The sequence below is a fragment of the Lactuca saligna genome, chromosome 3 (assembly GCF_052625555.1).
Source record: "Lactuca saligna cultivar CGN05327 chromosome 3, ASM5262555v1, whole genome shotgun sequence".
Lineage (NCBI taxonomy): Eukaryota > Viridiplantae > Streptophyta > Magnoliopsida > Asterales > Asteraceae > Lactuca > Lactuca saligna.
Genome location: NC_136419.1, coordinates 172,342,522 through 172,352,984, shown reverse-complemented (window position 1 = coordinate 172,352,984; position 10,463 = coordinate 172,342,522). Strand labels below are relative to the sequence as shown.

Below are 10,463 nucleotides of genomic sequence, written 5' to 3'. Positions count from 1 at the left end.
TCCGTATATCCAAACTAATCTCTAAAATATATTTTCTAATATAAAATGTATGAGTTTTAGATTTTGGACAAGTCTAATACCAACCAACACCAACTCAAAAATATTATGAAATGCCATATTCCGGAATAAATATTTGTTTTTTAAAAAGCAAAAATTATATTATAATAGTTAGTTTAATGAATTTCCCTATTTATTATTGTCAATTTGGTAAAAATGCTAAAAATGTGTTAATCGCCATTAATCAAAATAAAAATACACTTCTTGGACCCTGTGCCATATCAAAGCCTTAGAGTGCCGAAACGGACCATACTAGGAAGTAGGAACACCCTCTCTCTCTCTCTCTCTCTCTTTCTCAAACAAGGAAACAGTGATGCATTATTGAAGAACAAGGTTCTTTCCCCTCTGACTTTTGTTCTAGTTTCATCTGATTTACATACGCAATATATAAAATCTCGATTGACGATCTTTCAGCTCACTTCGATCAATTGATGAGCACTCCATTTTAGATTCTCCAAACAGGTAATTTTAATAAATGTTTACAGCTTCCTTCTTCAATTTCAATTTACGATTTTTGATCGTGTCGTTTATCATCGAATATTGATCGGACTAAAATCTATAGAAGGAAAAAAAATTAATAAGCAGGGAAAAGCTCCTTGAGACGAGTGTCAGTCGGTGGTTCATCGATACCATGGCTATTGTTGAGAACGGTGTGTCGAATAACCAGGTGGAATCAAAGGATGCTGATCAGACAGAGTCTTCGATTTTGATTTCGAGGTCAAATCAGGAGAAGAAGATAACATCTAATAACACAAACGGCACTTTAATAAATGGAAATGGTGTCTCGAATCATCATCAGCATCATCTGGTAGTGAATGGGGCTGATCGTGATGGCCACGAAGAGGGTTTTAAGAAAGATATAAGAGATTTGGAGGAAATCCTGTCGAAATTAAATCCTATGGCTGAAGAATTTGTTCCCCCTTCACTCTCCAAGAACGTTTATAATAGGGCTTTACTACAACCACCATCTCCTGCAACTCACTTTGGTTATGCTGCTGTTAATGAATTCCTACTCCAAAATAACCACACAGCTTTTGCCAATGTCGACGGCATTAACACTGGAAGGGTATATACTCTTATCCATATCCTCATTTCCATTTCTTCTTGCTTGTCTTAACTCATTTCATGATTGATATCAATCAACACTTGCAGTTTCCTATATTTCTGTTGCTGATTGATCTAGGTTTTTATCGTTTTATGTTTAGAAGAAGGGTCATTTTAGCAATGGAAAGAGGAGGATGAATAGCCGAACTAACTTGGCACAACAAGAAGATGCCATTAAGAGAACAGTTCATGTGTCCGACATTGATCAACAGGTAAAAAGATTTATATCATCACATAATGTAATAATATCAACTTTAATGAAGTTTACAAGCTAACAATTTCTAATAATCTATTAATGTATTACTACAGGTAACTGAAGAACAACTTGCAGCACTTTTTATTCATTGTGGACAGGTAAGTTTTAAACATGTTACTCCCACCATTAAAGCCTTTTGATTTTGCTCATATATATCAAAGTTGTCTAACTTTTATTCCTCTTATTCGGTTATTTTCATTCCACTAAAGGTTGTTGATTGCCGTGTATGTGGTGACCCTAATTCTGTTCTTCGTTTTGCTTTTGTTGAGTTTACTGATGAGGGTATGCAAATATAACCTTTTTATACACCTTTAATAAGTAATATCTTATATATATGTTTTGTATTACATAATTTACATTGAGTTTCTCTGATGTTTTTGCAGAAGGTGCAAAGAATGCATTGACTCTTGCTGGAACAATGCTTGGTTTCTATCCAGTTAGGGTTTTGCCTTCAAAGACTGCAATTGCACCAGTGAATCCCACTTTTCTGCCTCGAGTGAGATTCTTTTGACTTTTGACTTTTGACTTTTGACTTGTGAAGCTTGAATAAATGATTTATGTACAATTGTACACAGTTGTGCTAACTCTATTAATTTTGATGTTGTTTTAGTCTGAAGATGAAAGGGAAATGTGTGCAAGGACTATTTATTGTACTAACATTGATAAGAAGGTAGTTAAAGTTTTATCTTTTTTTTTTTTTTTGTGTGTGTGTTTGTATTTGATGAATGTTTTTGTGTGATCTGTGTTTTGTTTTAAGCAGGTTACTCAGGCAGATGTCAAACTCTTTTTTGAATCACTTTGTGGAGAGGTTTATACTTTTATAGTTTTTTTTTTTTTTTTTTTTACATTTAAAACATTTTGAGTAGTTTGTTGTGATATGAATTGTTAATAAAATGTTGTTATTAACTTTGCTTTTGATAGGTTTATCGCTTGAGGTTGCTTGGAGACTATCATCATTCCTCTCGTATTGCATTTGTGGAGTTTGTGATGGTGAGTTTTTTTTTTTTTAAGTATTTTTATCTTGTTTTTCTTTTTTTTTTGCTTTAATATGCAATATGTTTGTCAAACTTGATTGGCCTATATATTTTAAACTTCACATCTTTTGAATTCATTAACAAATTGTACTTTGAAGAATCTCCTTTCATATTTATTTCTATAAAGATATTATACTATGAAAATTTTATCCAGTTATTCAGTGAAAATTACTTTGTGTTTCGATGACATGAATATAATTCGATAGATTTTCCAATTACAATGTTTTTAATAGCAAGAACTGAAAGTAGGATGTTATAATAAACAAATCAAACAAAAGTTTCTTGCATTCAACTCTAATAATAATAAACAAATGAAGAAAAATATTTTGATGTTTCTTGTATTCAACACTAATAAACAAATAAATGAAAGTATGTTGTTATTTCTTGCATTTACAGGCCGAGAGTGCAATTGCTGCCCTGAACTGTAGTGGTGCGGTATTGGGATCATTGCCGATAAGGTAACATACTTTCCTTTCATAAAATAAATAAATAAATAAATAAACATTAAAAGTCGAATGCTATAATCGGATAGATTTTTCCAAAGGGCTCCAGTCTCGGTCTCAGTACCTGATTTACATCTCATATGATGCTTTTGGGCTAGCCAGACAGACAGTGTGGTCCAGCTCAGGGGTTGTTACTGTTAGAAGAATAATAGTAGTTAAGTGTCATAAAATTAAGAGTAAATTACTGAAATCGTCCCTGTGGTTTGATCAAAATTGCACGTTTGGTCCCTAACTTTTTTTTTTGCACTCGGATCGTCCCTATGGTTTGGTAAAAAATGCATGTTTGGTCCCTAACTTTATGTATGTAAGGGACGACAAATGCAACAAAATCAAACCACAGAGACGAAAAACGCAACAAAATCAAACCACAGGGACGATCCGAGTGCAAAAAAAAAAATTAGGGACCAAACGTGCAATTTTGACTAAACCATAGGGACGATTTCAGTAATTTACTCTAAAATTCATGTTTTGACATCTATCTGTGTGATTGTTTGCTTGCAGGGTAAGTCCTTCGAAGACCCCGGTGCGCCCACGTGCACCTCGCCCTGCCATGCATTGATGGTGGTGGTGGTGGTGGTGGTGATAGTTATTATCTATCTAAATATACACCTACACAACATAGTAGATTATATTACATGAAACTTATTGACTGTTTATGTTTGTTTATGTTTGTTCGTTTGTGTTATGCATCTCGGAGTCTCAATATGTTTATAGAGCTATCTGTTTAAAATTGTAGAGAGATGGGAACAAGCATACAGTTTTGTTTCAGCTTTTAATTTTTTTTTATTTTATATATTTATGATGAAATTTGTTTCTTTTTTTTACTTGATAGGTTTTAAGTGATAATGTGAAGTGGTTTTTTATTTGATAATGAAATAACGACTTAACAAAGGTTATTAAGAAATTAACGTTTTAGAAAGTTACGCTTGTTTATTTTTCTCTCCTTTTCCTTTTCGGTGTTTTTTTTTTCAAATATGTTTTTTACATTATTTAATCCAAACAATATTTTATTCATATAACACCTATTATTAAACTGGGAAGTTGTAGCTATGTTTTGGACTTTTGGTCATATGCGAATTTCGAAAGCAGAAGCTTTTTTTTATGAAATTTTAAACCTCAACAATTAGAATCTCATCACATAGAGAAGGTCTAACGAATGATGAAATGTGTATGTTTATATATGTTTTTGATCTTGACCCTTTTCATTGTGGTTAGTAACCCACTCTTTAGATCGATTTTGATATGAATCAATGTTCCATTTAAACTAATCATTTCTTTCTTTTTCAAGAGGTAAACATGAAACAACATTCATATTACATTACATGTCTTTTTTGGTGAAAACAATCCATCAACCCGCCCCACAGCTAACATCATAATATCCCTTGACTAAGGTTGAACATGCCCCATCATATAACACAGTAGTTGTGGGATGATATATTTGCAAAAATGGTCAAAAGTTTGAATCTCAACTACAGTTTCAATTCCAATAAGGATTGGACTTCATTAGGACAATAAGCTCTTATGGTCTAGTATGTTGTGTACCTTATTTACATATCATAGATAGATGCTCATGGGCCAAGCCCAACAAGAATACCCCTTTTGCAAAAAAATTATAATACATTTTAAAGTCTATCAACCACGACTTAATGGGAAGTCTAAAAATGAAAACCATCTTAATTTCCACACAACAAGAAGATTGCATTTCACATCTCATTTACATAGTTGTATCTCAAAATGAAAATAAAAAACATTCCTTAGGATAAATAGTATGTGGTTCATATGAGAATTAAGAGCTTTTCATGCTTCAGTCGTGTCTGAACTACTTGTTTCAGTATCTAGTTTTTCGAGTTCTAATGTTGCACTGAATCCAAAATCACTCCCGGGGTTAAATGATGATTTTAGCTCTTCTGCACTTTGAATTGTGTTGATCTTGTTTTCCTTTACCAAAATATTGTTCTGCAAGAAATATCAATGTAGTTTCATTGATTTGTATGTTGTAAGATATTAACATTAGACTTTTATTCCTTCCTATTACAGGATTCTACTTTGAAATAATCTACAAGTTATAGCAATATCATCTGTATAATTGAGTTGATTTTTCAAAGTATAATGTCCTAATGAGAAAAAAAGTAACACTTTGTAATTGGGTAGATTTTTCAAACCCCAATACAATTACAATAAAAACAATGCAATTTTATAGTTATTTTTACAAAATAGAACTTTAAGTTGACTAAAACTGTGAAATCACATTCCTTTAAAGATGGTCCATTCCATTCCATCAGACATAACAACAAACTTTTTCTTTTAATTCCAACGGAATGAATCATTCCATTCCTTCACCAATTCCATCATGCCAAATACTAAGAAATGACGAAATAAAACAGAAATAATAACTTGCCTTTTTCACGTAATCAGCCACAGTGGAAGTAACTATTTCTTGAATAACAAATTTTGTAACACGATCTTCACCAATAATTGACAATAGAAAGCTTTTCGGGACCTGAAAAAAGATTTCGAATTATTATATAAACCGGAAGATTTTTTTTTTTTTTTGGTAAATTTCAAAGTTAGAATTACCGAACTGCCCATCGTCATACTACTTGATGATGCTACTGATTCTAGTCCAAAAGGTTTTCCTTATTTTATTGTAATTAGAGGGTATTTGAGGCATTTCACAAAGGGACAACCAAAGTTACATATAGAATAAAGGTTTAAATGCAAGAAACAGAAACATACTTCATTGATTAGTTTATTATATCATCGTATTTTCATTTCTTTCAATTACAACAATGTACTTTGAAAAATCTACCAATAATAGCAATAACATCCAAATAAGAAATTTCCATTACTATAATTGGGGTAGATTGATCAAACTATAATGTCCTAATAAAAAAAAAATTAAAAGTAGGATGTTGTAATTAATAGAAATTAACTATAGGGTGCTATAATACACATGTAATTAAAAGTAAATTGCTATTTCTTGCTTTTAGCCTTTTACTTTCATCATCTCAAGCAAAATGACAAAAGCATTAAAATTCCAATGGTTGCATCATATTCATGGCAAACATGGAAACAAGCAATTGTCTATAAATATTATGATTCTAGAAAGTGAATAATACAATCAGATTACGCATCTAATTTTTCTCAGCAATGTTTCGTCTTTTTTTTTTCTAAATTTGAATGTAATAAAATGGTTAAATGCGTATTTAAGCAACAACATTTCACTTTTTTCCTAAATTTATGCAACAAAGTGGTTTTTTTATATAAAATATACAATGACGTTTCATTTTACGACCAACACATGCAATATTTAATTGGTAAAACATGGTAGAATAACTTGTGTGAGTTGCATAAATTGGTAAAATGAAACATTGTTGTGTAAACTGTTTATAAAATGAAACATTGTTGCATAAATTGATAAAAAATAGTGAAACATTATTGCATAATTTGGTAAAACAGTAAAACATTGTTGCATTAATTAGCATTTATGGAAAACATATATTTCTAAAAAAACACTTTGGTGCATAATTTGGGAAAAAGGTAAAATGTTGCATAAAATAAATAGATTACGTGATGCTACCTTGGATGTTTTCCCTGAAAGCCACCATCCACATGCAAAAGAGAAACAAGGTTAGAAGCACAAAAATTACAAGAAGGGAGTGGAAAAGTAAGCAATAATCAATAGGTTCAAATGCAAGAAATAGCAACATACTTATGTTAATTTATTTATTATAACACCCTACAATCATTTTCCCTATTACAACATTGTAATTTGAAAAAACCTACCTAATTATAGCAATGTCAATATGTCATCCACATACAAAGGATTTTCATTAGTTACTCAAAGTATGATATCAGAAAAAAAAGAAAAAAAAAAAAGAAAAGTAAAAGTATAAAGCTATGATTGGATGGATTTTTAGGTGTACAATGTCTTAATAAGAAAACAATCGGAAGTACAATGTTGACATAACATTGTAATTTCAATTTTCTTCTTATCAGGACTTTATTATACTTTGAAAAATATAAACAATCATAGCAATGAAAATTGGTTTGTATAACCCTAGACACCAAATACTCTAAAATCTCAATTCTCACCAAATAATTTCAGTGCTTTCACTTTTACATCACAAAATAACTTGAGGATAATTCAAATTAAACAAAAAGAGATTTTAGCTCAGCAAAATTTTCTGGAAGAAATTGGAATATGTCAAAGGAATTGGAATTTGAAGGACTTGTAATATGACAAGGGAAATTTAAAAAACTTTAAAGACAAGGGCAATTTAGTCATTTTTTTTCTGTAAATTAAGACATTACCTCCTTTTTGTCTGCGGAAGCCTGGAACTGGTGGTGCTGTACGAGCCAAATTTGTGAGAACCTTATCAAATACAATTTGTGTCTCCTTCCCTGATAATTCCACTTTTACCTGCCACCAAATATCCTCACTAAATGTCTGAATAATAAATTAAGACATAATCCAAATTCAAAAAAAAAAAAAAAAAAAACTTTATCTTTTTGTATCAGTGACGTGGCACAGCGTATATATAATCCATGAAAATGGCATAAGAAATTAGTAGTATAAGACATTGAGCTCACTTGCATCTTATCATCATCTTGGGACTCCACAACTATATTGGCATTTTTTATAGTTACCACATTCTCATCTGATATTGAAGCTTCAACACCTGTTATGTATTATATAAATAACTTCTGAAATCTGATTTCAGTTAAAAGTCAATGCAAGAAATAGCAACATACTTTCATGGATTTATTCCAATTATAGCATTGTAATCTGAAAATCTATCCAATCAAACGAAAGTGCATTGTTGTAATTAGGAAGATTCAAGATTGTTGAAACTACAATGACTTAATAAGAAAAAAAAATGGAAGTAAAATGTTGTAAAAGAGAGATAAAAGTATGATGATATAAATTATAATACATAGCATATGAAAGTATGTTGCTATTTATTGATTTAGTAATTAAATGGAAAGAGAAGTATTGTAGGGGTTTTGAAAAGTTGAAGATCACCTGGTTCAACAGCAAGTAGTGGTCTAACATAGGAGCCAAGAATCCTATGGGAGTTACAAGCAAAAGGTTATAACCTATGGTTTAACACTTTAACTACTTAAATAACTTGGTTATTTGTAAAAACAATTATTATTTTTACACAAGAAAATAGTAAGTTACCTTGCATCTCGACTTTGGATTGTAGAGAAAAGATTGATAGTTGATAATGTATGCCAACTTGGAACATGTATGTGATTGCTCTTAATAGTAGGATGCTGTAGACAGGAAGCAAAGTAACAGTTGATATACATTAGAATATTAGGATACCGATATGCAATTTACCTCAAAATTTAATGACTTTTCAATTTTTGGAACTTGATATAAAATCCAGTGAATTGATGAAAACTTTTTCACATTATTACCAGACTAAGGTGTTGTTTCTTTTGACTTAATGGACTTAAAGGTATTTTGCGTTTGCATTGACCTTAACAATCAACCTATGCCTCTCTTTTTCCTACATGTAATAGAGGGAGTTTTGGAGAGAATAATAAGCGTTACATAATGTCTGAATGCATTCTGCTTCACTCATAGCTATAACTACTCACAATGGCAGCATCAACTCATACGTATAAAGTTATTTTCACACAGCATGATCAATTTGACAAATGAGGAAGTATTGAGACTGACTTTTTCTCATTCATTCCACCATAAACAAACTAATTTTCATCCTTTTATAAAGATTCTCAGGCTCACTGCCTTTTGGAACCCTAATTCTAACATGACATTAAGACCTGAAAACTTTAGCAGTGGCAGCGTAAGCAATTTCCATCTCAAATCGAAATGCGGGGAAAATCAGTAAGAAGTTTCAGTTGCGCAGTTTGACATATTTGAACTAATCATTCAGTAGGTATAATCGTAGGTTATATACTCCTTTCCGATTAATTTTGAGTTCGAACTGCATAAGCTAACATGTTTTTCTATATAATCAAACAGGATATGGATTTATTTACTGCATTGCAGTCATAGTATAAGAAATCTACGAGAAATGGAATCGGAATACAGGTAGGGTTTGGAGAAAGTTACTTTGCAGTCTTTGAATTGAAAAAATGTTTGAGGAACATTCATCGTTATCTTCATGGTCGCCATTGTCGTTAAGCTTCTCTAGCTAAAGGGTCGCTGGCTCTCACAAACGCTTTGTTTTGTCCAATCCTTTCGGTAACTCGGGTTTGCCAAACCTCCAATATTTTACTTTATTAATCGATTCACTATTTTCTTTTAGACTAAATTGCAAAAATGGTTTGTCATATGCATTTTTTTTTTTTTCTGGTTTTAGACCAAATTATAAATTTTTTGGATGGTGGTTCGAGTTAGTTTCCTTGTACTTTTGGTTCTTGTTCATACTAAGAATGATTATATCCTTAATGAATTTAATTACCATTTTTCTTTCACTTTTTAAAATTATTCTTATTATTAAATATAAAATTAGGCCTCTCTCTATATATATATATAACCAAGACTCCATATCCATGTTTGTAAAAAAGTTCCTAGAAATCCTTAAAAAAATGATTTTACAAACCAAATTTTTGAAACTTAATTAAAAACAAGCACAGACTCACACTAGATTTTTGTCCATGAATCTAATCTCCTTGATTCCACCATCTCCTCTCACGATCTTTTTGCCCTTTCCATTCCAGATTCAGGTGAACACAATGTTTCACCTCCAATGATGGCCTCTACGTCACACATTTCTCCATCTTCACTTCTAGTAACACCACACATGACTCTTCTTCCCTTCATTTTGTCATCTCCGACCAGAGCAACCCTTTAGCACCGACGACCTTGAGAAGATTATACCTGAATGATACATTGGATTATATTGATGATGGATTATGTTGAATAATTGGATGATTTTGTGAATGATTTTGGATACTTTGGATAGAACTCTACTATTCAGAAATAGACAAACTATTTCAACAGAGGAAAAACTTTGAGATTCAACTCAAGTCTTAAACACTCAAATATCTCTTGTATATTTCTTATGGGTAAAGGCCCTATTTATAGGCTCGAAAGAGTCTGTTACAATTATTGTTGCAATCGTATGATTGCAATACACAAACATATATTTACATTTAGACCCCTAGACTATGGAAGGTCTTACACTTTATGTTACATCCTACTGACACTACTTTATGTCATATTCTACCAACAAATACAAACAATAATTATACAATGACAAATAAATAATAATTCCTTTCACAACGAAAGGACAAGTGTCTTCAATAATAATGCTTTATACATCATTGCTTAGGTTATTCCTCCCGCCACCGAAAGGATAGATATTTCTGAATGATGTGTGCTTTAGTCATTGTTGACGTTAGTCTTCCATGAACGGTGTTTCTTCCATTTTTGAGTAAGGATATTTTTAGTTGTTGCGTTATGATGACTTCCATTCTCTTGTTAATGTGTCTCCTATATGATTGTTGGCGCTTTTAATATACTTGAGA

The 10,463-nt window shown here is 31.4% G+C and overlaps 2 protein-coding genes across 12 annotated transcripts; one reads left to right on the top strand and one right to left on the bottom strand.

The window, feature by feature from the left end:
* Positions 1 to 263: 263 nt before the first annotated feature.
* On the top strand, positions 264 to 3,778 carry LOC145037479 (polyadenylate-binding protein-interacting protein 12-like). 11 transcript variants are annotated; one of them, XM_078986143.1, is made up of 12 exons: positions 264 to 390; positions 472 to 519; positions 643 to 1,123; positions 1,263 to 1,373; positions 1,471 to 1,515; positions 1,627 to 1,699; positions 1,801 to 1,913; positions 2,028 to 2,087; positions 2,175 to 2,225; positions 2,339 to 2,407; positions 2,848 to 2,909; positions 3,456 to 3,778. In XM_078986143.1, the coding sequence occupies exons 3-12, from the start codon at positions 689 to 691 to the stop codon at positions 3,511 to 3,513; spliced, it is 1,077 nt and encodes a 358-aa protein (XP_078842269.1). In that variant the 5' UTR covers positions 264 to 390; positions 472 to 519; positions 643 to 688; the 3' UTR covers positions 3,514 to 3,778. The 11 variants fall into 11 exon arrangements, with proteins under 11 accessions (XP_078842269.1, XP_078842275.1, XP_078842273.1 ...); XM_078986149.1 differs by having other exon boundaries at positions 640 to 1,123; XM_078986147.1 differs by having other exon boundaries at positions 623 to 1,123.
* Positions 3,779 to 4,631: 853 nt separating this feature from the next.
* On the bottom strand, positions 4,632 to 9,201 carry LOC145037478 (bacterial trigger factor). The gene is made up of 8 exons (XM_078986141.1): positions 9,043 to 9,201; positions 8,140 to 8,234; positions 7,981 to 8,024; positions 7,548 to 7,636; positions 7,269 to 7,377; positions 6,535 to 6,548; positions 5,353 to 5,454; positions 4,632 to 4,910 (listed from the first exon to the last, which is right to left on the bottom strand). Exons 1-8 carry the CDS (start codon positions 9,103 to 9,105, stop codon positions 4,752 to 4,754), a joined length of 675 nt encoding a protein of 224 aa, XP_078842267.1. The 5' UTR covers positions 9,106 to 9,201; the 3' UTR covers positions 4,632 to 4,751.
* Between the last annotated feature and the right edge of the window lie 1,262 nt (positions 9,202 to 10,463).

Bases quoted from the DNA above. Each gene is read 5' to 3' on its own strand.
- LOC145037478 (XM_078986141.1), bottom strand. From the start codon at position 9,105: ATGGCGACCATGAAGATAACGATGAATGTTCCTCAAACATTTTTTCAA. The intron at 8,235-9,042 runs GTAACTTTCTCC...TCCTGTCTACAG, and splicing joins TTCAATTCAAAGACTGCAAA to CATCCTACTATTAAGAGCAA. The intron at 4,911-5,352 runs GCAAGTTATTAT...TATTTCTTGCAG, and splicing joins TGGCTGATTACGTGAAAAAG to AACAATATTTTGGTAAAGGA.
- LOC145037479 (XM_078986143.1), top strand. From the start codon at position 689: ATGGCTATTGTTGAGAACGGTGTGTCGAATAACCAGGTGGAATCAAAG. The intron at 1,374-1,470 runs GTAAAAAGATTT...GTATTACTACAG, and splicing joins TGTCCGACATTGATCAACAG to GTAACTGAAGAACAACTTGC. The intron at 2,408-2,847 runs GTGAGTTTTTTT...TTGCATTTACAG, and splicing joins CATTTGTGGAGTTTGTGATG to GCCGAGAGTGCAATTGCTGC.